This window comes from Lathamus discolor, chromosome 1, assembly GCF_037157495.1.
Source record: "Lathamus discolor isolate bLatDis1 chromosome 1, bLatDis1.hap1, whole genome shotgun sequence".
Taxonomy (NCBI): Eukaryota; Metazoa; Chordata; class Aves; order Psittaciformes; family Psittacidae; genus Lathamus; species Lathamus discolor.
The window spans coordinates 65,787,610-65,811,462 of NC_088884.1; the positions used below are offsets into that span (position 1 = coordinate 65,787,610).

The 23,853-nt window shown below is 41.9% G+C and overlaps 1 protein-coding gene across 1 annotated transcript; it reads left to right on the forward strand.

The window, feature by feature from the left end:
• Window positions 1-29: 29 nt before the first annotated feature.
• STYK1 (serine/threonine/tyrosine kinase 1) lies at window positions 30-21,566 on the forward strand. Its single transcript, XM_065675629.1, has 11 exons — window positions 30-65; window positions 3,376-3,937; window positions 13,142-13,246; window positions 14,114-14,257; window positions 15,927-16,175; window positions 16,424-16,605; window positions 18,208-18,291; window positions 18,543-18,751; window positions 18,975-19,015; window positions 19,302-19,398; window positions 20,073-21,566. The coding sequence occupies exons 3-11, from the start codon at window positions 13,180-13,182 to the stop codon at window positions 20,275-20,277; spliced, it is 1,278 nt and encodes a 425-aa protein (XP_065531701.1). The 5' UTR covers window positions 30-65; window positions 3,376-3,937; window positions 13,142-13,179; the 3' UTR covers window positions 20,278-21,566.
• The last annotated feature ends 2,287 nt before the right edge of the window (window positions 21,567-23,853 follow it).

The window sequence follows — 23,853 nt, forward strand, 5'->3', positions numbered from 1 at the left end:
GCAGGAATTTAAAAGGAAAATGTATAACTTGGACAAAATGAATATAAGAAACTAAAAGAGAAAAGGTAAAAGTAACAAAATAATATGTCCTCAGGTTATTGGTTGCTCAGGACACTAGGAACTTAGGAACTAGACAGAATAGAACTAAATGTATGTGATACATGCTGCACTTTACTTAAAGTCTAACAGTTCATCTGTCAGCCCTGGAGATACGGGAGAGGCTGTGGCCAAGCTACCGAGTTATGCTGCCCCAAGAGCTCCTGTTTAGGGAAGTTACTTCTTTGGAGAAGAGGAAGACAATGGAATTTTGCACAAACATATGGCATCTAACTTCTGATATTTGTCCAAGACTTGTAAATCAGGAGCCTTGGACCCTTTGTATGTGTGACATTACTCTAGGGAGAGAGGATTTTAGTACTTGAAATGCTTTGCAGAAGTTCTTATGATCTTGTATTAACAATACAGAGAATCTAGGACAGCTGTGTCCCAACTTAGTTTTCACCTGTGTTGGATGAATCCCAGCTTCTGGGCCTGGAAAATTTTCTGAAGAAACCAAAGGGGAAAACAGTACTGTAGCCTACTTACAGCATCTAACCAACCTTTGGGAGCTTTCCTGAGCCTATGGTTTGGGACGGGAGGGATGTCCAGACCAATGATAGCATGAAATTGTGCAAATGAAACTCCCATTTAGATTTAAGAGTTGGGAATCATAAAGTCTAATTTCGCAGGAAAGTGGAGGGAAAATACTGTTATTAGAAGTGCCTAACCCTAAACAGAGGAGGTGCTAGTAGAGTACTTGACCTTCAACTGACTGAAGAAGATTGATGCATAATCCTTCTGTCATTTAATTTTTCTAAGGAAAAGCTCTTTTGTGTTTTCGTTTGAATTCTCTATCTCTTTTCATATAATGCTCCTCTCTCCTAGCCTTTATTCGTTTGGAAATTTTAAGGGAGGAAACTGAAGGGATGAACTGAAAATCACACTAGAACCACCATTTTGAAGGAAAATCTAAATTTAAATAGGCAAATGAATTGTTCTCAAGCCAGAAGACCTGCCATCTTGAGAGGCGAAGCTCGTGAGGCAGAACAGGGACTTGGAATAGTTATGGGAAATCTCCTTTTACTTCTAGATTACCTGTTCTGATTTGGGGGCTTATAGCTGGCTTGCAGAAACAAAAGAAACGGTTCTGAGGCTTTCAACCTGTATGGGCTCAAGTTGACCGAAAGATCAGTTACAGTTGTCAGTTAGAGTTACCAGCTACAGTTATAGCTGTCAGTTATAGTAATCAACTATAAGCCACAGGTTTAAATCTTACATTAGGATGTGAAAGTAAGTCAGAGACCTCAAAATTACTACAGAAAAAGTGAATCCTGCAGTAACATTTAAGAAGGGGACCTTTTTCTGGTCCAGTAGCAGTTGTCTGGGGTATGCTTTGCTACTGGAAGCAGCACCCTTGTCAACAGTCCCAGCACATAGGACAAAGACTGAATGGTTTGTGGTTGAATTGATGCTTAGTCCCAAAAACACATCTTGAGGCTACTGAGCAGTTGTGTGTGGTTTGGGTGATTGCTCAATATGCTGTATCTGTCTTGGAGACAGAGAGGATGTTTTTGTTAGTCAGATTGCCAGTTACTGTCTTTCAGTGTGCCTGATCATACTTGCCTGAGGAAGAAACAGAGAGGAGGGAGGCATTTAAACAGGCAGTGTTTTCTTTGTGGATGTGCACGCAATACAAGACTTAGAACAGGAAAAGTTTATTTTTCACAAGACAAAACATGTCACTAAATGACTGCTGGAGGAGGGGCGTGTGGATCAGTGAGGAAGATTATATAGTCTGAGCGCTGAACTCTGAACTGATAAAATATCTTCTCCAACCAGTCAGACTGGGAGCGCAGCAGAGACTGGAGGAACTAAAAGCAGCAGTGGTTGCTAACTTTTGCATACGCAGGCCTTGAATATTAACCCTTTGCTTCCTTCTCTTCCTTCTACAGTGTGAGGGCTGTAGAAAGTGTGAAGGAAGGTGCAGAAGGAGGAATATTTCCAATTATAATATTTTTACATAGGAATCCAGATAGGTTCCCCAGATACCCTTGGAGAAGGTGCCTGTGGAAAGTAATGTATTTCAGTAAAGAACTCGTTTAAATGAGGAACTGTCGTTTGCATTTTAGCTGCATTTTAATGGGGAATGGTGTATAGGACAGATCCTCTGCTCCTTCATGGAGAAAATTCTGCTGAAAGTCAGTGCAAGTTAGTACCAGAATAAGAGGGAAAGACGAAACTGGAGTCTGAGCCTAAACTCTGCAACTGTTGTGATCTTTCTAACACAAGAAATTTCTCTATCTCAAAGGTGCCTCTCCTGGATTCTCAGGGGGTGAAAATCCACAGCACAGAGCTGTTTCACTAGTGCTATTTTGCCTACTTCTGCCAGTCTCTGTAGGGAGATCAAACAGTGAATAAAATCACTCCTAGTTTTCACCATTTTGTGCATATGGACAGTAAATGCCAGCTGAAAGAATAATCCCAGAGAGAAGTTAAGGACATGTTAGTGTACAAATACATTGATATGTGGTCGCTTTTATGGATAAATTATGTTTCAGTATCTAAATCTAGTGCCTCTACTGCAACTAAAATTTGCCCACAACACAATATATGCAGCACCAAAGTGTTAACAGAATTAGGTAAGTTTTGCTCAAAATCTTGGCAGAGAATGTATCATCTTCTTTGTCTTCCCAAAGCCACCTGCATTGTGTTGTTGACTGTGCGAAGTTTGCTCAACAATGGGTCTCATTGTTTCCTATTGTAATACAGCTGCCCCTCACTTGTATGAAGTAGGTAAGCAAATAATCTTGTACAGACTCATATAACCAGGAGTCAGGAATCTGAAACTCTTAATTCAGTGATAGGGGAAAGCAGACCAGCAGCTGAGGCTTGCATTCACAGCTTGTTTGGAAAGAGGGTCCCCAGAAATAAAATGTTGAGGAACTGAGGTGCAATGAAGACTACACCTCAGAGCTGCTGAGAACTGAGGGCATCAGCAGAGAGCAGTGGTCACCCCAATGACATCATAACAGAAAAGGGCAGAGGGCAACTTCAAAAATATTATCCAGTGTGGTTCGGGAGCTCAGGAGGGGTTTTATAAGGGGTTTTGTAAGTGAGGATCATTGCCAGGGCTGTGCAGGAGCTCCAGGCTGAACTGGTGGGAGGAAGGGCAGGGGAGAGCTCATGGCAGGGCTGGAAAATGCTGACAGAATGCATGGACAGACCAAGCTGGAGGAGTTGAATGAGCAAGGCAGAATGTGAATCAAGCCTGTGTTGCTGCTGTCTGTTGTAGCATGATTTGTATTATTAATATTTTCTCTTTTTCATCATCTACAGATTGTATTCCTGATAATACAGGACACTGAAAGCTCTTCCAGCGTCTGGAGTTTAGGGGTTTTGTACAGATTTTCTGTTCCGAGAGCCTTTTTTTTTTTTTTTTTGAACATGACCCTGTAATGTGAAGTGTATGGTTTTTATTTATTATGTTAGCCTATCCTTCCTGCTCTGTGGTTGCTTACCTTTCAAATGACGCTCCAGGTCCCTGCCTTAGGACTGTGATTTGCCCATCTCTGTCAGTAGCAGGTGAGCAGCAGGTGCCTGGAAGCCAGGCAGACCCGTTCTACAAGTGTGTGCCTACCTGCCCGCTAGCGTGTTGGACGTACACTCCAGCCATCTCCTCTCCCTGGGGAGACAGCTGAGAAGACCTTCTGAGGAGTAAACAATTGAAGCTGGGCAGATCTGGGGTAGACAAATCAGTGGGAAGGAACTTAGTCATAAGAATTGCAACCCAACGAGGTAACCGGCAGCATTATCAGGAGTGGCCTCAGACAAACGGAGCCGGCAGCAGGTGAGCTCCAGGAAAAGGCTACCACAGGGCAAGCGAAGTGGTGTAATTCAGGTAAGTGAAGGAAAACACTGCTGGAAGATTAGCTAATCAGTATTCAGTTTTTAAAAAGTCTTTTATTAACATAAATGTGACCTGAACTAGGATATAGCTGTACTGTAAAGTTTCTATGTGTATGTATGTATGTATATGCATCTGTGCATGTACTTACTGACACACTGACGTTACTTACAGTAGTAAATGTCTGTGATCATAATGATATTTGGGTTTGAGAAAAAAAAAAGGTATGTTCTCTACACACAGGTTGATTTAAACAAAATAACTTTTAGGCACATTTTAAACAGGAAAAGAATAACAAAGGAAATGTTTCATATAAAATTAGTCTCAGTTCACTGAAACAATGCAGAGTGATGCTATGCATTTGAGTATAAATACCTGCCAGTGTTTGGTTAAGTAATACATGCCTAAGGCTGGATTCAAAAGTAATTAGCATTTGACTTCCATTGCTGTTGCTTGACTGTAAGTAAGCTAAATGTAATCCAAAGCAGTGCAGATACCTAGGTTTTTCTATGTGTTTACCTGTTTGCATATATCTGTGTGTGTGTGTGCACAAAAATCTATGTTAAATGCACAAACCTCCAAAAGTTGGTAAATTGTGAAGCTAAAGTTTTGTGCTCAGTTCCCCTATGGCTATGTGTTTCTGAAAGCGTATTCATGTTCTGTTTCCTTAGCCATTGTACAGCAATGTGATATCATGTAGTATTTTTATCACACAGTGTTTTTTTACAGCAAGATCTGTATGTCTGCATGGTCCTTTGAAAAGATCCTTCATTTTTGTTAACGTCCTGTCCCAGCTTTTGCTGTCACAGTTTTTCAGAATATCTGCATTGAGTTTGTGCTAGGGTTTGATCCAGGCTTAGAACTGGCAGTTACCACCAAAATTAGAAGTCAGTTAGTAAGAAAGAGGCAGAATAGCCTGTGTTTTCCAAAGCACTGTGTGATTTTGACAACAAAAAAGGAAGCCATAGATAAGAGTGGGCTGTTGAGAGTTTGGCCTCTAGACTTTTCATATATTGTCAAGAGCCTGCTCTCTGAGGGCTTCAGGTTAATAATGTTCCTCACAAATTTTTATAATTTTAACTTTTATTTGGCAGATTACTTGTGAGGAATTAACTTTCCATGGCCTTAATTCAGGGGCAGCGTGATCACGATACATGTTAATTTTTTGGAAACTATAGTAGTCCATGTCTGCATTAGAAAAACATTGTTTTGTCTTTGTCAACATTCAATTCTTGCACCATTCCACACTTCTGTACTCAGACTTCCTCATGCTGCACAGATAAATTAATTTTTATTAGATGATCTGAGTCTAAGCAGAACTTAGCACCATGAGAGCCTTCCTATCTCCACTGATAACGGTGCCAGTTTAGACTAACCTTGTTAGGATGAAAGCACAGCAGTGCAGAGTCCTCCTGACTCGTATTTCTCAATGCAGCAGTGAGTGCTGACTTGGCCTGTTTTTTCTGCTCCCTTGAAAAGGAGCCAAGTTTGCCCTAAGTAATTCACCTGCTCAAATAGCAGCACGGACCTCATTACTTGCTGTTTTCTCCAGGGTCTAGCTTCAGAAGGGGTCAGCCTAATTTTGTTTCACTTCTTTAATACACTTCAGTAGCAGCTAGCCTAGGTTTTATGTTCAGGTACAGGTTCTGATTTTGGGCCAAAAGAAAATCTTGAGTCACTATACATTATTTTTTGAAATACTGTTTTCTTACAGGGTGTTACACCTACCAGCTCTTGCAAAAGTGAGTTAGAGTACCACATCTTTATAGCTGAGACAGTGTTACAGCCAGTACAGCAAGCCACAGGATATTATCCATAATCCTTGTTCAGGACAGAAGTGAGACGGCCTGATATGTTACACCTGGCATTGGCCAGTCAGAATTTCTCATTCTATGCAGTTGGAGGTGCTGCTTGGTGAGAGATGATATGACTCAGTGGGCCAGGGAAACCTTGCGAAGATGTCATGATCTGGCAGGCCATTGGAAGTAGTCAATAAGGTCTTCTGAAGGCAGAAGAGACAGGATAGCAGCTTTCCAATACCTGAAGGGAGCCTACAAGGATGCTGGAGAGGGACTCTTCATCAGGGACTATAGAGATAGGACAAGGGGTGATGGTTTAAACTGAAACAAGGGAAGTTCAGGTTATATATAAGGAAGTGGTTTTTTACTGTGAGGGTGGTGCGCACAGGCTGCCCAAAGAAGTTGTAAATGGTCCATCCCTGGCAGTGTTCAAGGCCAGGCTGGACAGAGCCTTGGGTGACATGGTCTAGTGTGAGGCATCCCTTCCTATGGCATGTTCCTTTTCAACCCACACCATTCCATGATTCTGTGATGTATAGTCTAACAAATACATAGCTTTTGCAGAAATAAGTTCTTATGGCATCAAGTTGTTAGGCTTGAAACCTGTGGGAGTTGTTTCTTACTTGTTTTGGATGCTGCTTTTAGTAAAATGATGGACATTACAGAGGAAGAAATGTCTGTTTTGCTGTTTGCTTTTCCATGGGGCTTTTCTTCTCCCTCTTGTCTCTCAGTATCCACGACTGCTTGGCCAGTTTCACTACTGTTTCTGTTCCAGCAATTGTCTTGTAGCTGTCTTCCCTTTCAGCTTTGCAGCCAGGGCAGGGCGCTTGTGCATAACAGCTGCCTAAGCCTTGACTGGTGGCCATGTTCAAAGGTCATATAAAATACAATGAAAATAGTAAAAGCAGTACAGAAATGGTCGCAGGAAAAGCTTGAGAGTATGGTTCTGCCACTGTAAGAAATTAAATAGAAGGTGTCATAGCTATAGGGTTTATTTTGTCTTTTATCATCCAGGCAGTATGCAGGACTGAAGTGAGTAATTCCATAGCTGTTCTTTACATGCCTGTAAGTCATTTTACCATTGGTCCTCACAATTAGTGTATGAAAAACGCTTGTAAGAATATATTTATAATAAAGTGGTGTGAAGTTAATGCAGGCTAGTAAGTCTGGAGAAATAGCTATGTTAATTCCATAGGAGCTCACAGCACAGTTTAAAAGGTCTAGTGAAGATCCAGATGAACCTTAGCCTTTATTTTTAACATATTTAAGTCATTTAATCAGCAGTTTCTATAGACAGTATAGCTAGTTGGTACTCAAGGATTTACCTATTTGTACTGATGTCAGACATATTCACTGGCAAAACTGTGTATTTACCATTAATATGTACAACATTTTATTTTCCTGAACATGGCAGGAGCAAGCAGAAGGCAGTTTCTGTTTGTGCAGTTCTCAAGCTGTCTGTTTCTGTATCTTCCATGGACATATAAGACTATATTTCTCTTTCTTTTCAGTCTTCACAGAATCACAGAATCACAGAATCCCAAGGGTTGGAAGGGACCTAAAAAGATCATCTAGTCCAACCCCCCTGCAAGAGCAGGGTAACCTACAGTACATCACACAGGAACTTGTCCAGGCGGGCCTTGAATATCTCCAGTGTAGGAGACTCCACAACCCCCCTGGGCAACCTGTTCCAATGCTCTGTCACTCTTACAGTAAAGAAGTTCTTCCTGATGTTAACGTGGAACTTCCTATGTTCCAGTTTACACCCATTGCCCCTTGTCCTATCACTGGATATCACTGAAAAAAGCCTAGCTCCATCATCCTGACACCTACCCTTCACATATTTGTAAACATTGATGAGGTCACCCCTCAGTCTCCTGTTTTGCAAGCTAAAGAGACCCAGCTCCCTCAGCCTCTCCTCATAAGGGAGATGTTCCACTCCCTTAATCATCTTTGTGGCTCTGCGCTGGACTCCTTCAAGCAATTCCCTGTCCTTCTTGAACAGAGGGGCCCAGAACTGGACGCAATATTCCAGATGCGGCCTTACCAAGGCTGAGTAGAGGGGGAGGAGAACCTCTCTTGACCTACTAACCACTCCCTTTCTAATGCACCCTAAGATGCCATTTGCCTTCTTGGCCACAAGAGCACATTGCTGGCTCATGGTCATCCTCCTATCCACCAGGACCCCCAGGTCCCTTTCCCCTTCACTACTTTCCAGCAGGTCAACCCCCAACCTGTACTGGTACATGGGGTTGTTCTTCCCCAGGTGCAAGACTCTACACTTGCCCTTGTTAAATTTCATCAAGTTTCTCCCCGCCCAACTCTCCAGCCTGTCCAGGTCTCGCTGAATGGCAGCACAGTCCTCTGGTGTGTCAGCCACTCCTCCCAGTTTTGTGTCATCAGCAAACTTGCTGAGGGTGCACTCAGTTCCCTCATCCAGGTCATTGATGAAAATATTAAACAGCACCGGTCCCAGCACCGACCCCTGAGGAACTCCACTAGTCACAGACCTCCAGCTAGATTCTGCGCCATTGACCACAACTCTCTGCCTTCTTCCTTTCAACCAGTTCTCGATCCCCCACAATGTTTGTCACTTGGGCTTCTTGACTCTTGTCGAGTGTCCTGGCACTTTAAATAGCATAAATTGAGCCTGATGAGAAATATAAATCCATAAAATGTGAGAGAGTATTGGTGACTTAGGCAGATCACCTTCCCAATCCAGTTTACCGCGTTGCCGTGTGAATGTTTGTGCTAGCTCTAAGGGGACAGTATACATGTGGGAATGAATGGCAGGGGACTAGAAAAATCATAGTAGGGCTTCTACTGGCACACAGTAACTGTGGATCTGTGCTGACACAGGGAATGGGTTCACAATACAGCTTCAGAAGAATTAGCCATTCACCACCCTGGGTGCTGGGAGACCCGTTTTCCCTCTTCCTCTTCCTGTATGTGTGCTCCTGCCACTTCATTGAGCCTGCCTAGCACATGTTGAATTGCTTGGTGAACTAATACCACTCACTAAAATGGCAGGAAATCACCGTGACAAAAGAATGATGAGTTTTTCCTGCTAGGTTAGCGGTTGGAATCTGTCTAACGTTATCAATTGCATAGCTGTGATGAAAACAAGGAGTGGGGAGAGAGCAGAGAGAAGAGATACTCCTTTCTTTTGGCATTAGTGAGCGCTTAATTCAGCTCAGCTGCATTCACAAAACCATATTCAGCTCAGCTGCATTCACAAAACCATATTCACATTCAGTACTGGGGCTTGCTGAACTGGTTTAAGCAGCCCCCACAACTACCATCTTTCAGATGCTTATTGCTGGCCTTGTGTTGACCTCTGTGCTTTGTCTAAATTGCCAGGGCAGCAGAACAGCTTGGGAAACAAACACCACCTTTTCCCCCAGTGTTCATCCTGCTGGCAAATGTGCACAGAGGAGCAGTAATTGTCTGTGTAGGGCAGATATGGGGGACTGTCCCCATGCTGTGGAGCTGCTGCACCACATGCAGTTCACCAAATAGTCTGCTAGTGGCAGTTTGCAAATGCTGCTGACTGTAGGTTAGCTTGTGCTCAGGTTTTGCCTCTCATTGTCAAAAGAGCAGCTGCTTCTGCTCTTTCTAGATGCCATGGCCTTCACTGTATATTTAGTTTGGACATGGGGATTTGGATTCAGGTATTAGTCAAAGAAGGGCTTGACTGACATGGTTGTTGCAGTCTGCTTGGAACTATGTAGTATCTGAGCATTGTTAATTGAGCATAACATTGAGCATTGCCATCTAGGGCACTGTATCTGCATTGACTCTCATTTATTTCCCTCTGCCCCAGCAAAAGCTCCCAAATCTCTCAAAATCTGTTTAGTGGAAACCCTGTCCCCTCCTGAGCTCTAGCCAGAAAAAACAAACACCTTCTCAAAACTCATTTACAAAGACCTTCACAGCCCCTTGTTGCTCCCATTTATCAGAGACTTACAGGACATGGAGTAATGGATTTAACTGTAAACAGGGGAGGTTCAGGTTAGATGTAAGTAAGAAGTTCTTTACTGTGAGGGTGGTGAGGCACTGGAGCAGGTTGCCCAAAGCAGTGGTAAATGTTCCATCCCTGGCGGTGTTCAAAGCCAGATTGGACAGAGCCTTGGGTGACATGGTCTAGTGTGAGGTGTTCCTGCCCATGGCAGGAGGTTAGAACTAGATAATCTTAAGGTCCTTTCCAACCCAAACCATTCTAGGATTCTATGATTCAGTCATTTTTATTGAGGACTGTTGTTATAGAAAAGCTCATTTGCTTTCTGATCACTGTTGTCAAAGGGAAGTTGTCTTTCAGGAAGGCTTTGTAGTCTGAAACTGAGTGGAAACATACCATCCCTACCTTGAGCCTTGGCATTCTGAGGGAAGAAAGACCTAGTACTATAGTCATTATGTATTGTGTTTGATTTCTGTATTGCACTGCCAGCTGATTTTCTTAAATAAGGTACTAAGTCACACTGTTATGCTGCACAACAGTGAATGTACTAAAAAAGATGCATGTCCAAGAGGAAGGAAAGTTTCAGGTTTGTGTCAACAATGAAAATTAAGAGTTTCAGCTGAAGGAAGAGGAAATCAGGATAGATCTGAAAAGATTAGATAGGCTCAGGCAGGGAGAGCAGACTATTGAAGCAGGTATGGTTTTGAAAGTAAACAATAAAGATAAATGAATTCCAGTGAGTGGATTTCAGTGTATGTAAAAGAGCAATAAAAAAACCCAGTAGAATAACTAAGCTGAGATTTATGTGTGATTGCACAAACTGTTCAATGCAAATTCTAAGTTGAATTCATACAGGATATGTTCTCCTGTGCTCATGATATAGACAGCACTGGTCTTGGCACAACATAACACACAGACAAGGAAAATCATAACAATGAGGTATAGGTTTTGAACCTTATAAGGTACTTTTGTCCCCCTTATCCTGGCTTGGTACTGGAAAAACTGTCTCCATGTAATAAAATAAGTAGTTGAGCACTCCCAATATGCTTTCTGGTATGTGGTGAGTATGCGCCTATACAGTGAAGATGTTACTTCCACATAACCTCCATGTGTCCCCTGCTGGTAAATTTAAAAAATAATATATATATATATATATATATATATATAATATATATAAATAAAATGTGGATTTATGAGTTACCACTCTGGTTGTGAGGATGGAAATGTAGGAACTGCAATAAAGTTACTCTTAGACAAGTAAGATGGAGGAGCTAAGTATGAGAATTTTGTCTGAAATTGTCCTCAGCCTGTAGAGTAGCGCTGAAAGGCACTTCAGAATTACTTTTTTTTTCCAGAGTTCTGCAAGAGGATAGAGGCATAGAATGTAAATAGACTTGTATAATCAAACTTTTCAAGTTTGATTGGACTCCTGTGCAGCTCCATAAGCAACAGCAACAAATGGGAGTGCCAGTGCAAATAAAGCACCAGGGATTGACAATGTTTTTATTCCTGGATCCCATAGTTCTGCTCTGAGTATGGTTAGGAAACATGGGGTGCCACCCACTGGCATCACTGCTGGGAGGTACATAAGGGAGGAGGTAGGAATCATTTTTTATGAACAGGGAACCAGTGTAGGCGTTGTTGCTGCGTCAAAGCTTTCTTCCATGGATCTTCCTGATTGTATGAGCATGTTTCTGTGTAACTACAAGTTGGTACGTGTGTGCTTATATCTGCCTTGGGCATGCACGTCATTTAAGTGTAAGTGTGCATTTCTAGTGAACATCTGCAGAAAGCAAAGCCGTTAGCTACTGTTAAGATGGAGCTTGGACTGTTTATGACTCAGATCATACAACATGATTGCTGGCTAGTGGTCTTGAAGTCTGCTTTCCTGTGCTGCTATTATGTCTGTTAGTATGTGTATTTTGTATCTGAGGGTAATCTGAGAGTGAAAGAAGCTAGGATTTACAGTTTTATGGTTAATCCTGTGTATTTTTGTGTAAGCGTGTGTATGTGTCATAGCTAAGTTAGGTTGATTTAGTGTGCTTACTTTCAGAGTGCACCTGCAAAGCTTGATGTTATTGCTGTATTATTGCTGCTTTGGCTGGATTCATGTTGTAGCCACACTGTGAATCCATGTCAGTTTGCTAGCATACAAATAATCAAAGGAAATAAGAAATGAAATAGACCTTTTGTAATACCTTGAAGTGCAGATATGTTCCATTTTCCTCTTTCTGCTGCCTCTGTTGTGCAACTGATCAAGCGTAATGTCACCCATCAATTTAGCACGAGAACAAACTGTTTAATATTTCATCCATCACTGACTTCCATAAAGCCATATTCATACCAGTAAGAATGCCATATGTTATTATTAACATTTGCCATTGAGGTTAATTGCCTTGAACTCATAGCTGAAAATAAAGTAAGTACTTAAAAGGATAAGAGTCCTGATGCTTATAAAACATTCTAGATTATACTGTTTGTGAAGCTGTTAGACTTAATTTTTTGGTACTGTTTATAAGTAGCAGTGACTAAATATATGTGCCTTGCCTTTCTGTCAGTCATCACTATTCACCACATATTGATTGATTTATTTATATATATTTTTTTTTTAGTTTAGAACTAGTAGTCCAGGTCCTCTGCTGGTGTAAACCAGTGCAGCACCACAGAGCCTCTTCCAGTCTTATTACTTCAGTCCTCAGTAAAGACAGTATACTTAGTGTAGCAGTGGGGCATCGTCCGAAATGCTTGTGTGTTCTCCAGAGAATAAACAAAAACACACACACCAATTTGAACTGAAATACAATTTTCTATAGGGATAATCTTCACCTGTAATGCAGAACAGCTAAAATTCTACAAGAATGTGTTTTGAGAGGTCTGCAGCTATCTGCAGTCCTGGAGCAATTCAAAGACACTGGCATACTCTGATGAGTCTAGTCCTCTCTGAGTGGGGTTACACAAATGGCAAATGCACTTACACGATCAGAAGGGTTTGTAGGTGTATGATTGCACATGCTAAGGGATTAGTGATAGCAGAAATTACAGCTAGAAAGGTGTGTGCTTGCACAGGCGCTGGATTTTTAAGTACAAATGCAGAAGAGTTGGACATGTTGTGCTTCAGATTAGTTGTGGGCCTGGCAGTGTTAAAGGAGCACTATGAATTTTTGTGCATATGCCAGCCTTTAGGCCTAGGCATACCTGTTTGCTTGTGAAGCACTCTAGAACAAGCTTAATCTTAAATTCTCTCTGGTCATGCAGTCTACTGTTCATAGGATTTGATACTAGATGTCCTGTATTATTCTCTAAGCCTCAAAGTCTCAGTGGTGCTTCTTGACACAAGCACTGATCATAAGGAGTAAAAAGCTCCACGTTCAGCTTACTTGTTGCTTCATAAATCATCCTTTCTTGAAATAAATTTAATTGATATTCTTTGTGTCTGTGCAGAAGACAAAAGTTGGAGACCCACTTGCTCATAACTGAACATGGCAGGGGATGTAAAAAGATTCACACGCGTGCTGCTGGAATGTAACAGCAATGACAAGCTGTGTGGTAAGATTCCCAGATTCCTTAAGTAATAACTTTCACATGCTGAGCAGGAAGTCCAGCTTTACTAGAAAGTGGGCCAAGCCCTTTCCACTCCTCCACCTGCATCCCAGCCCACAGAGAAAGATTTCACTGAGCTTTCCTTGCATTGTATCTCAGGGGAGAAACTTTTAAAGGGATGCAGCCTTTGTGGTGGGATTCATCTCACATAATTTTAGCCATTTTAGAGTATTTCTGCCTTGAATAAGTCATAGTCATTAAAGATTCCCTACAGCTTTCCTAAGGACCAGTCTCGTGAGATTTTGATTTCATGACTTTCTGTCATCTTTGGGAACTGAAACATGGTCTTGGCCTATGCAAAAATAACATCATCTCCAAATCTGGGGCATAAGAGAGTTAGTTACTTGCAACATACTTGTTAATTGTAATGTCCACACCTTGTTTTCTTTAAAATGTTTCCTGTAATTTTAATGGAAGGAGCTGAAGCTGTAATTGCACATGTATTTGTGATGGCGTAGCAATATTCAGCCCTTCCCATCTCCTTGCTGTACCTTTGCCAGGGACAGTTCTGTTGCACTAGTGGATGATACTTACACATGGCTACAATTTCCAGCCTCTCTATTACAGCATCTACATAAAAGACCTCAGGTGTGGGAATCCCAGTGGATTCATGCAGTTTAGATACTCAGCACCTTTGAAAAATAGGGTGGCAGCACTAACTGTTCAGTTGCTGTTCCAAGAGGCAGAGGATACATAAACTTTGGGGATTGAAAGATACTGAAATACATTGTTACTATTCTGTTACACAGAACCAATGTGCATCAGGAAATGCTGCTTAGTCCTCATTTTCCCATTTTCTTTTTCTTTTGATAGTTGTGCGCGAATATCAGACTGAAGTGATTGTTGTCCCAGTTCTCCTTGTGGGTGTTTTTGTCATCATGCTAACTGTGATCCTTTGGCTCCACTGCCGAGGCTTGCGAGCAAAGCAGGAGCAATCATCAGCATCTGGACACCAAGGTAAAAAACTTCTTTTCAGCCACAGGAGCGAGTGTTCCTGTCAGTGGCCAGAAGGCAATCCCTTCTCTTTATTGCTTGAGCCATTAGGCAATAGCATTTATAGAATCATAGAATCAACTAAATTGGAAAGACCTTTAGGATCATCACTTCCAGACACTCTCCAGTACTGCCAAGGCCACCACTAAACCGTATCACTAAGGTCTTTGTCTACAAAGACAGTGTTTGTGAACACTTCCAGAGATGGTAACTCTACCACTGCCCTGAGCAGCCTGTTCCAATGCCTGAGCACCCTCTCTGTGAAGAAATTTTTCCTAATATCCAGTTTAAACTTCCCCTTGGCACGGCTTGAGGCCATTTCCTCTTGTCCTGTCACTTGTTATCTGGAAGAACAGACTGATCCCCACCTCACTACAGCCTCCTTTCAGGTAGTTGTAGAGAGTGATAAGGTCCCCCCTGAGCCTTCTCTTCTCCAGACTAAACTCCCCAGTTCCTCAGCCGTTCCTCATCACACTTGTGCTCCAGACCTTTCACCAGCTCCGCTGCCCTTCTCTGGACCCACTGCAGCACCTCAATGTCTCTCTTGTAGTGAGGGGCCCAGAACTGAACACAGGATTCGAGGTGCGGCCTCACCAGTGCCTAGTACAGGCAGATGATCACTGCCGTGGCCCTACTGGCTGTGCTATTGCTGATACAGGCCAGGATGCTTCTGACCTTGTTAGCTGCTTGGGCACAAGCTGGCTCAGGTACCACTGCCATCAGTCTGGCCTGAAGAGCCTGAGTGGTGTTCAGCAATTGAGTGAAAAGTAAAAAAACTGAGAACCTTAATTTACACCGCTTGCAGTAGTAGTAGTGAAATCTATAGTATAGATGGATCTGAGAAAACTTAAAACAACATATCATATAGACTGTTTAACACAGTATGGTAACTAACATACCTCAAGACCTGCAAAGTGTGTTTATGTAATAGCCTTCTAGATGCTACTGCAAAGAGAGTTTCACTGGAGTAATTATGAATGATATCTGTTTTGGTGTAGATCATACCTAGTTAATCCATTTTCTACCCTGTCATTTAAGAAAAATTTCAAGCTGCTGTCTCCCGCTTCCTGTGGAGACAAGAAATAGAACAGGGACTGGGAGGGAGAGGGGGTATGGAAAGGTTTGTGAGTAGCAAAAAACACATGTTGCAGAAGTGAAATTCTGTGGAACTGAATGTGGAAATGAAAATCCAGTACTGAATTGATTTTGGTTTTGTAGAGGAAAAAGCCTTTTCAGCCTATACTAAGGGAAATAATTGAGAACAAAGATAACAACACCCTGTGGAACAGCTTGTGCATGTGACTTCTGTAACAACTGGTAGCTGGTAATAAAATGGTCATTGCTTCAACACAAGGGAATCAAGTACAAATGCATCTTACCTAGAAAGTTTACATAATTAAATATAGGGAAGATCTCCTGACTCATTCTGCCTTTTAATCAAATAGAGTTGGAGATAAATTCCCTCTCCTCTTCAAGGGCCAGGATAAGTAAGATACAATAACAGTTCTTTACTTTGTCCTGATTTCCAGTACACTGTGGGGTAAAAATTAGAGGCTAGAAGGACAAGTGTTGCCACCTACTACAAGAGTTCATCTGTCTGGTTTTATGCATCTTGTGTATTTGCTTTTGTCAGTGAATGACAAGAATCAGCAGGAATACAGCTCAACAGAGAGCTGCTATATCCAGCTGAGTGAGATGTCTGTGGAAAGCCTGCTAAATTCTGCATCCTTGACTCTGAAAGAACTGGAGATACCACGAGAGAAACTCTTACCAGGGACCTGGCTGCTGATAAAACATGGTCGCTATGGGAGCATCTACAGAGCACAGCTGGAAACTGGGAACCCCGGGAAGACTAAGACAGTAGTACTGAAAGCCTTACAAGGTAAGGCACATGGCCAGGATCTCTGTATCAAAGACATGCGCAAGACCAAGCTGTGTTGAGTATCATGTTAGCTAGTCTGAGTAGCTGTTTTGATAGGAGTGTCTTGGTAGGACTAAAGAAATTGCTGTTCATGTTGATTTTAAGCTGTTCTTTGCTGCCTCCATTTTATAGTATAGTGGGTTTTTTCTTGGGGGGGGAGGAGGTTGGCTTTGTTTGATTGGTTTGGTTTGGGGTTTTTGTTCTTTCAGACCTGGCTAGTCCCCAGAAGGTAAAGGATTTCCTGGGAAGGATTAAATTCCATCAAAATCTTGGTCATCATGAGAACCTGGTTGAATTGGTTGGATGCTGTGTAGGTCAGCTCCCACTTTATATGATCATGGAAGATGTCTCTCTTGGTGACCTGTTGGCATTTCTATGGACATGTCGGAAGGTGAGTCAAAAGAAGTGATGATAGAATATCTTCTTAAATTCTTTAGGTACATATTTACCCGTAAGTCATAGTCCATAAGTCATAGATGATTCTTTTCATCTCTCCATGCATCCCTCTATATCAGTCTAAACTATTTCCACCCCCCAAAGAAGTTCTGCACAAGTCTGAACTGGAATGGGATTAGTGGATATCTTGATTGGTATGATACAGTGTGGAGAAGTTGACATAGTCCTACAGATAACTGGAGCTTCTTGAAAGATACAGCAGGCACTGGAACAGAGCGAGAGTTGAGACAGCTATCTGAATTTCTAATCAGTTTTAAATAATGTCTCACCCCAAATGGTTTTAAGAAAGCAGAGCAGTTACAACACCAGGAAACAGAGTTATATGCGTGGAAGGCTGATACTTGCACTGGAGGGATGTCACTCATATGGGACTTGGTGCTGTTTGTTGCATGTATCAGTAACCTAGAAAATGGGATGACAGTGAGATGACGATTCCAGCCAGTAAAGGCAAGTGCTGGCCCTGTGGAACTGCAGGATTTTACAAGACTGAGAGACTGGCCAATAAAAAGAACAGGTGAAATTCAGCATAGTTACAAATGAAATTACGACCATGTAGGAAAGCAACCTTAGCTTCACATATGTAATGATGGCCTCATATCTGTCTGTTGCTGATGAGGAATAAAATCATGGATCTGATTGTATGAAAATGTTAACTCAGGCTGGAAAAGAAACCAAGTATTAAGCATTATTAAGAACGGTGTGGGAACAAAACTCTGCCATGTCACTGCAGGAATAATTTACCTACATCTGGAACACTCAATTCAGAGAGATTGCTTATTGTCTTGTTCAGCAGGTCAAGGTGGTAGCAAATAAAGCTACCAAGTGTCACGTTCAAAACAAACAAAAGAAGTGGTTCTTCATGCAGTGGGGAGTTGACTAGTGGAATTCCTTGGCACTGACTGCTGTGGATACAGAAACTTTACATGGGTTCAAGAGAAGACTAAATACATTCATGGCAGGTAGCCTTTCAGAGGTTACAGAATATGTTGAAACTGTAACCATCTCAGAAAATCCTTAAATTGAAAATAGTTGGGGGGCTGGAAAATGACACAGAAAAAACATTGTGTGCTTACCTTATTCTCTTTCTTTCATCTGGCATCCAGGTAGGGTCACTGTTAGAGGCAGGATAGCAAGAGAGATGGACTGTTAGTCTCATACCAGATAACCATTTGTGTGTTATAAATGTACATTTCTACTCAGCATTGTAATTTATTATGTATCTTTCATTTTTCTGTATGGGTTGTCATTCTCCAGTGTCATTCTACCCATTTCTGTCTAATCTATTAATCTCTTCTTCACTCTTCAAATTACCCACCAGTTGTCTCTAATGTACTTGTCTTCCCCGGCACACCATCCAGCTGTCAACATCACCCATCTGCATACCCTTATATTTCAGTCAATTTATAATCAGTTGGGAAATTACTTGAGGGAGCATAAGAATTGGTAGTACTAATTTTATTAGATTAGAAGAAAACATTTACCAGTATGCTACAGCTATGGCATTTGTTTGAACCAAGATCTGGTCTTTTGTCTCTAGGATGTAATGACAATGGATGGTGTTCCCTATGACTTCACTGAGAGGCAAGTATATGAGGTTGGACAGCAGGTTGCAGCAGCTCTGGTAAGTCTGCTCATATTCACTGCATTTTTTGCCTTCCCAATTGCAACTCAAGTCTGCATGGTGGCTTAAGTATTCTCGGCCTAAGCAGCGAGGATGTGCTTTGTAAAACTGAGCTATATATGCTTGCTTTATTTTTGTGAGCATACATGTCTTTCCACAGCATGGAAGACAGGCATAAATTAAGTGAAAATTTGTACCAATTAAAATTCCTTTTAAAATTATCATGATCTCTTTGTTTTCCAACTTTCCAGGCTTATCTTGAACAGAAGAAATTGTTCCATGGAGACATTGCTGCCAGGAATGTCCTTCTTCATTACAACTTCACTGCTAAGCTCTGTGGTTTCGGTCTGGCCTATGAAACTCACACATATGGTGTCAACTCAGTCACAAAGATTGTGCCAGTCAAGTGGCAGGCACCAGAGCGGCTCCTGAAGAAACCCCCCAGCATCAAGGCAGACATGTATGGTTTAATTTTTGAACTAGAAGTTCATCTCTTTCACTCCTTTATGTATCATTTCATGTCCTAAAGTTCACAGTAAGTCATACCTACTCTGAGCATAATGCTCCACTTTATATCTCATACCTTCTCTTCTCATTTCTGCAGGTTGTGCCTATTTGTTTGTATGCATTTACGCTAGAATTTAGCTAGAATGGAAACTTAACATTGTTTTCTTTTCTTGCAGATGGTCTTTTGGAATTCTGCTGTATGAAATGATTACTTTAGGTAAGAAGATACAATGATGGTAAAAAAATATGTAAGGAAGCAGCAAATTAGGAAGACCCCAGTCTCAAATTTTAGAATGTAAAGTTGTGCCGTTTAAATAAGCATTCTCTTTTTTCCAACTTGGAAAGCCTTGACAATTCCTTTTAGACTTCGTTTCAGTGTGAATTGTGACAGGATAAAAAAGATGGATTTTGGTAGGGAAGGAAGGCATTTTCACAAAGAAGCTGCCATCAGCAACAATTCCCTTGTCATAGTTTTTCTGCTGTTACTCCTTTTGCCCTTCTAGGTGCTCCACCATATCCTGAGGTGCCACCTTCTGACATTTTACCGTACCTTCAGAGAGAGAACATGATGAAACAGCCCTCAAGCTGCCAGCAAGCCATGTAAGCCACTTACTTCATGGGCAATTGAACTTGAGATCTGCAGAGCTAAACAGAAGTGCAACATACAAAACTAGATCTTACAGAGGATCTCTATAGCCAAAACAGTCATCTATTAGCTGGGGAGACTTTTTCTCACATGTCTACCACATCTCTTTACTAGATACTGCTGCATGGAACCTTGATTGCAAAACCCTTTCTTTCCTGCTTTTGAAAGTTACTCTTTCTGTTCCCTTGTCTGCCCTTGCATTTTGTTGCGCCATTGCTTCCCTGCAAGGTGTAGGACTATTCTGGAGTAATCTTTCTCCTCTAAGTTGTGGGATTCTCCCTGAAGGAAACAAAACATCCATGAGCAAGGTCTAAGGTATTATATTTCCTTTTGTGAAGGCATAAAATACTCTAATTTTAGAGGCTTTTTTTCTATAATGCTGTTTCAAAAGGGAATACCAAGCAATCTTTTTCCCTTTTCCCATACTCACAGTTGACATCCTGGCTAACAACTGTATGCATTTGTCCCCACACAATATTCTGTGGTTGCATATTTCAGAGGTTCATTGAAAGAACTTTACATGAAGCAGAAAAAGAGGAGGTCTCTAGACGTTTTAAGTATGACTGTAGTAAAAACTTAGTGTTGGTGCTTCTCATTCCCAGTGCTTCCGTACTTCTCAATCTTACAGGTACAGCATCATGAAGTCCTGCTGGCAGTGGAATGCAACTAACCGGCCTTCTCCAGCAGACCTGATGTGGTCACTACAAACAGCAATGAAGAACAGCAACGATCATGCAGTACTGCAGGTGCCTGAGCTGGTGGTGCCTGAACTCTATGCTAATGTTGCTGGTGTTGATGTACTCAATCTAGTGAGGGAATACACTATACTCTGAAGGACCTTGATACATGTTGGTATAAGAGAATTCTCTGAGTCTGCCCTTTCTAGACACTTTGCAAGCTCAGGATAAGGTCTGTATGTTGGGAGGGATCCCTTTGTTATTTGAACATGTTATATATATGTGATCTCTCCTCCATTCCAGAAACAACAAACTGTTATTATTATGAAATCAACCTGTTGATATCAGTCTGGCAGTGGTCTTTTTTTTTTTTTTTAGGAAGCTATAGAAAATGTAATGAGAAGCTTGAGTTAAAGTGTATTGGGTTTGTGTAGTAAGGTTTTGGTAGCAAGAGGACTTCAGGGGTGGCTTCTGTGAGAAGACACCAGAAGCTGCCCCCATGCCCAACAGAGCCAGTTCCAGCCAGCTCCAAGATGGACCTACCACTGGCCAAAGCCAAGCCCATCAGTGATGGTGGTAGCACCTCTGGGATAGCGTGTTCAAGAAAGGGTAAAAAAACCCTGTGCAACATTAACTGGAAGAGAGAAACAGCCCTACAGACACAAAGGTCAGTGCCCCAAGGAGGGCAGGAGGGGCTCCAGGCTCTAGAGCAGAGATTCCCCTGCAGCTCATGGTTTAGACCATAGTGAGACAGGCTGCCCCCTGCAGCCCGTGGAGGTCCACAGTGGAGCAGATTCCACCTGCAGCCTGTGGAGGACCCCGTGCCAGAGCAGGCAGATGCCCACAGGAGGCTGTGACCCCTTGGGAAGCCCACACTGGAGCAGGTTTGCTGCAGGACTTGTAACCTGCAGCAGGGGACCCATGCTGGAGCAGTCTGTTCCTGAAGGGCTGCACCCCATAGAAGGTACCCATGCTGGAGCAGTTTGTGAAGAATTGTGGGAAGGACCAATGCAGAAGTTCATAAAGGACTATTCCACAACCCCCATTCTCCGTCCCTCTGCAGCCCTGGGGAAGGTAGAGAAAATCAGGAGTGAAGTTGAGCTCAAGAAGAAAGAAGTGGGGAGCAGGTGTTTTAAGATGTAGGTTTTATCTCTCATCATCATACTCTGATTTTGACTGACAATAAATTAAACTGATTTCCCAAGCTGAGTCTGTTTTGCCTGTGATGGTAACTGGCGAGTGATCTCTCCCTGTCTATATCTCAACCCATGGGGCTGTTGTCACATTTTCTTTCCCTGACCAGTTGAGGAGGGGCAGTGATAGAGAAGCTTTGGTGGGAACCTGGTGTCCAGCCAGGGTCAACCCAACACAAGGAGGTTTCTGGATTATCTCTCCCAGCTTTTTCTGTCCCAGGAAATTGCATCAGTTGGGTATTCGAAAGAGATGTCCTGGGGAATATACTATAGATAAAGTATAGGAAAAAGTGCAGAGAGTAGGTGGTACAAAGGGGTAGTTTCCTGTCCATTCACTAAATACCTATCCAAGACAGTTGTGTTCGTGCCTTTTAAGAGTTCAATAAATGTCTGGGATTTCTCCAGTGCTTTATACTCTAGCTTTCTACGGGAGAATGGATACTGTATTAAACAAACAAACACCAGAAACCTGCATATCTGTGGATGCAGAAGTTGTTACATTAATGTAATATGTCTTCACGTAGGGTGTACCTTCCCTGTAGTAGTTGTGGGGTCAAGTGACTACTACTCCAAGAAAAAAGGCATATGCTTGGCTCAGGATAAAACCCTTACAAGACCTGAATTTCTCAGGGATGGCCTTTAACCAGTGATTCCTTTGAGCAGTGCAGGTCATTTGTTCCTGTGCTCCTCTTCTGAGTTGCTAATTCATGGGTTAATTACTTTGGTATTTTGGGGACATCTCTCCAAGGTTACAACACCTACTGTAAAAACAGTATGGAAATGTTAAGAGTAGACCACATAAGAAACGTTTGTGTACAGTAAAAATAGCATACATATGATGAGAATAAGTATTCATAGTGACGTTGTGTGCTTTATGGTAAGAGTATACCATAGACTGCATTTATCTCTGTGGTGACACCTTTGCTGTATGACTTCTGCATTGAGGATCTGGATAGTAAACATTACCTTCTTAGCTACTCTATGACAAGGGTGACAGTATGCAGCATTTTGTGAAGACTGATGATATCAGAGCTACTTCAGGGTCTCACGTATAAACAACACAGATAACTTTGGTAATCATATGGAGGATATGAATTTGTGCCCAGTGAGCTGCTGAGTATGAACTCAAGCTTAAAATAATAGCATGAGAAATTTTGTGTATGCAGTTTTCTTGTAAACTTTTTGTACGCCATGCATTGATCAGTCGATACACTTTAATGTGAGTTCCAGACTTGATTCCACTAAAGATTTCAATGACTGGGCTTGTTGCACTGGTGATTTATATGAGTGCATGTGATTTGACTCTTCAGGTTATGAGCAGGCTGTGGCTGTGCCAGTGCTACTGCAGAAAAGTTAGTAGTGCCTATGATAAGACTTGCTGTTGCAGCTGGTGGTTGAAGTCCCAGTGGAAATAAACCTGTATGTCTTCAGTGTTTACCTAGGAGAGGGGCAAGTGTCTTTAACCAAAAAAGTGTGAGTTTTGCTTGTTCAGTATTTATATTTTATAACGTAAGCTGCACAAGCCTTATCTGAAAATATTTGGTCATTGATTTTCATGATCATCCAAACTTTATAAAATATCAGAGGTACTTGAAGCCATAGTGCTGCTGCAGACCTGATGAGTAATGCACAGTGGTTCACAGGGAGCATTGTTAAACGGAGAGATTAATGTGACAAATGCCTCACTGTTCTCAGAGCTCCCTATCTTGTTGCATCACAGAAAGTGATTTTCTGCTTTACACAAATCCTCATATTTTGTTTCTGTTATCAAAGCTCTGATCAAGGGAATATGTGGGAATTCAGGATGCTGAGCACCTCACAGCCTATAACCAATTATCTGATTTAGTTTGCCAGTGAACAAACCAGTGCCAGTACCCTGCTTATGAATTTACCCACAGAAAGACATTCTCCTGCTGTACAATGAGGCCCAGATTTAATTTCCTTTCAGTTGAGGAGCTTGATTCTCAATGCGAGCATTCTTATCTTTGATTGCCTTTTCCCCAGGTTAGCTTATATAGATTTGGAAATGACCCAGTCTAAATTAGATTAAATGAATTAACACGAACAGCTCTCCTAGGGATAAGGAAGTTCTGTCTATTGCAGGCAGAGAGAAAAAAATATTACGGTTGAAAAAGTGACAACAGGCAGGATGCACATATGCTAACTATTTGTGCTGCAGTTTGGCTTCACCGTGCTTGGAATCTTCCTGAAACCACAGATAAACCATTACCTTTTTAAGTCTTTTTGAACTCTCTAAGCATCCATAAATCTTTTTTCCTGCTACAGTGGCATATAGCAAAGGATTCCCATTTAGACACACAGAAGGAAGATAATACAGTGCTCTTACTTGCTCTTCTGTGGTCACAGAATTGCTTTTTGGTGAGGGCTGCAGTTAGTCATGGGACTGGCAATGCCTTTGTTTATGCTCCCTCCAACAGCTTGTGGTTTTATTTATAGCAGGTACTGCACCACCAAGAAATAGCGATAATTCATAAACATATTACCCCCCCCCCCCAGCTCTCCCAAGACACAAAAAAGT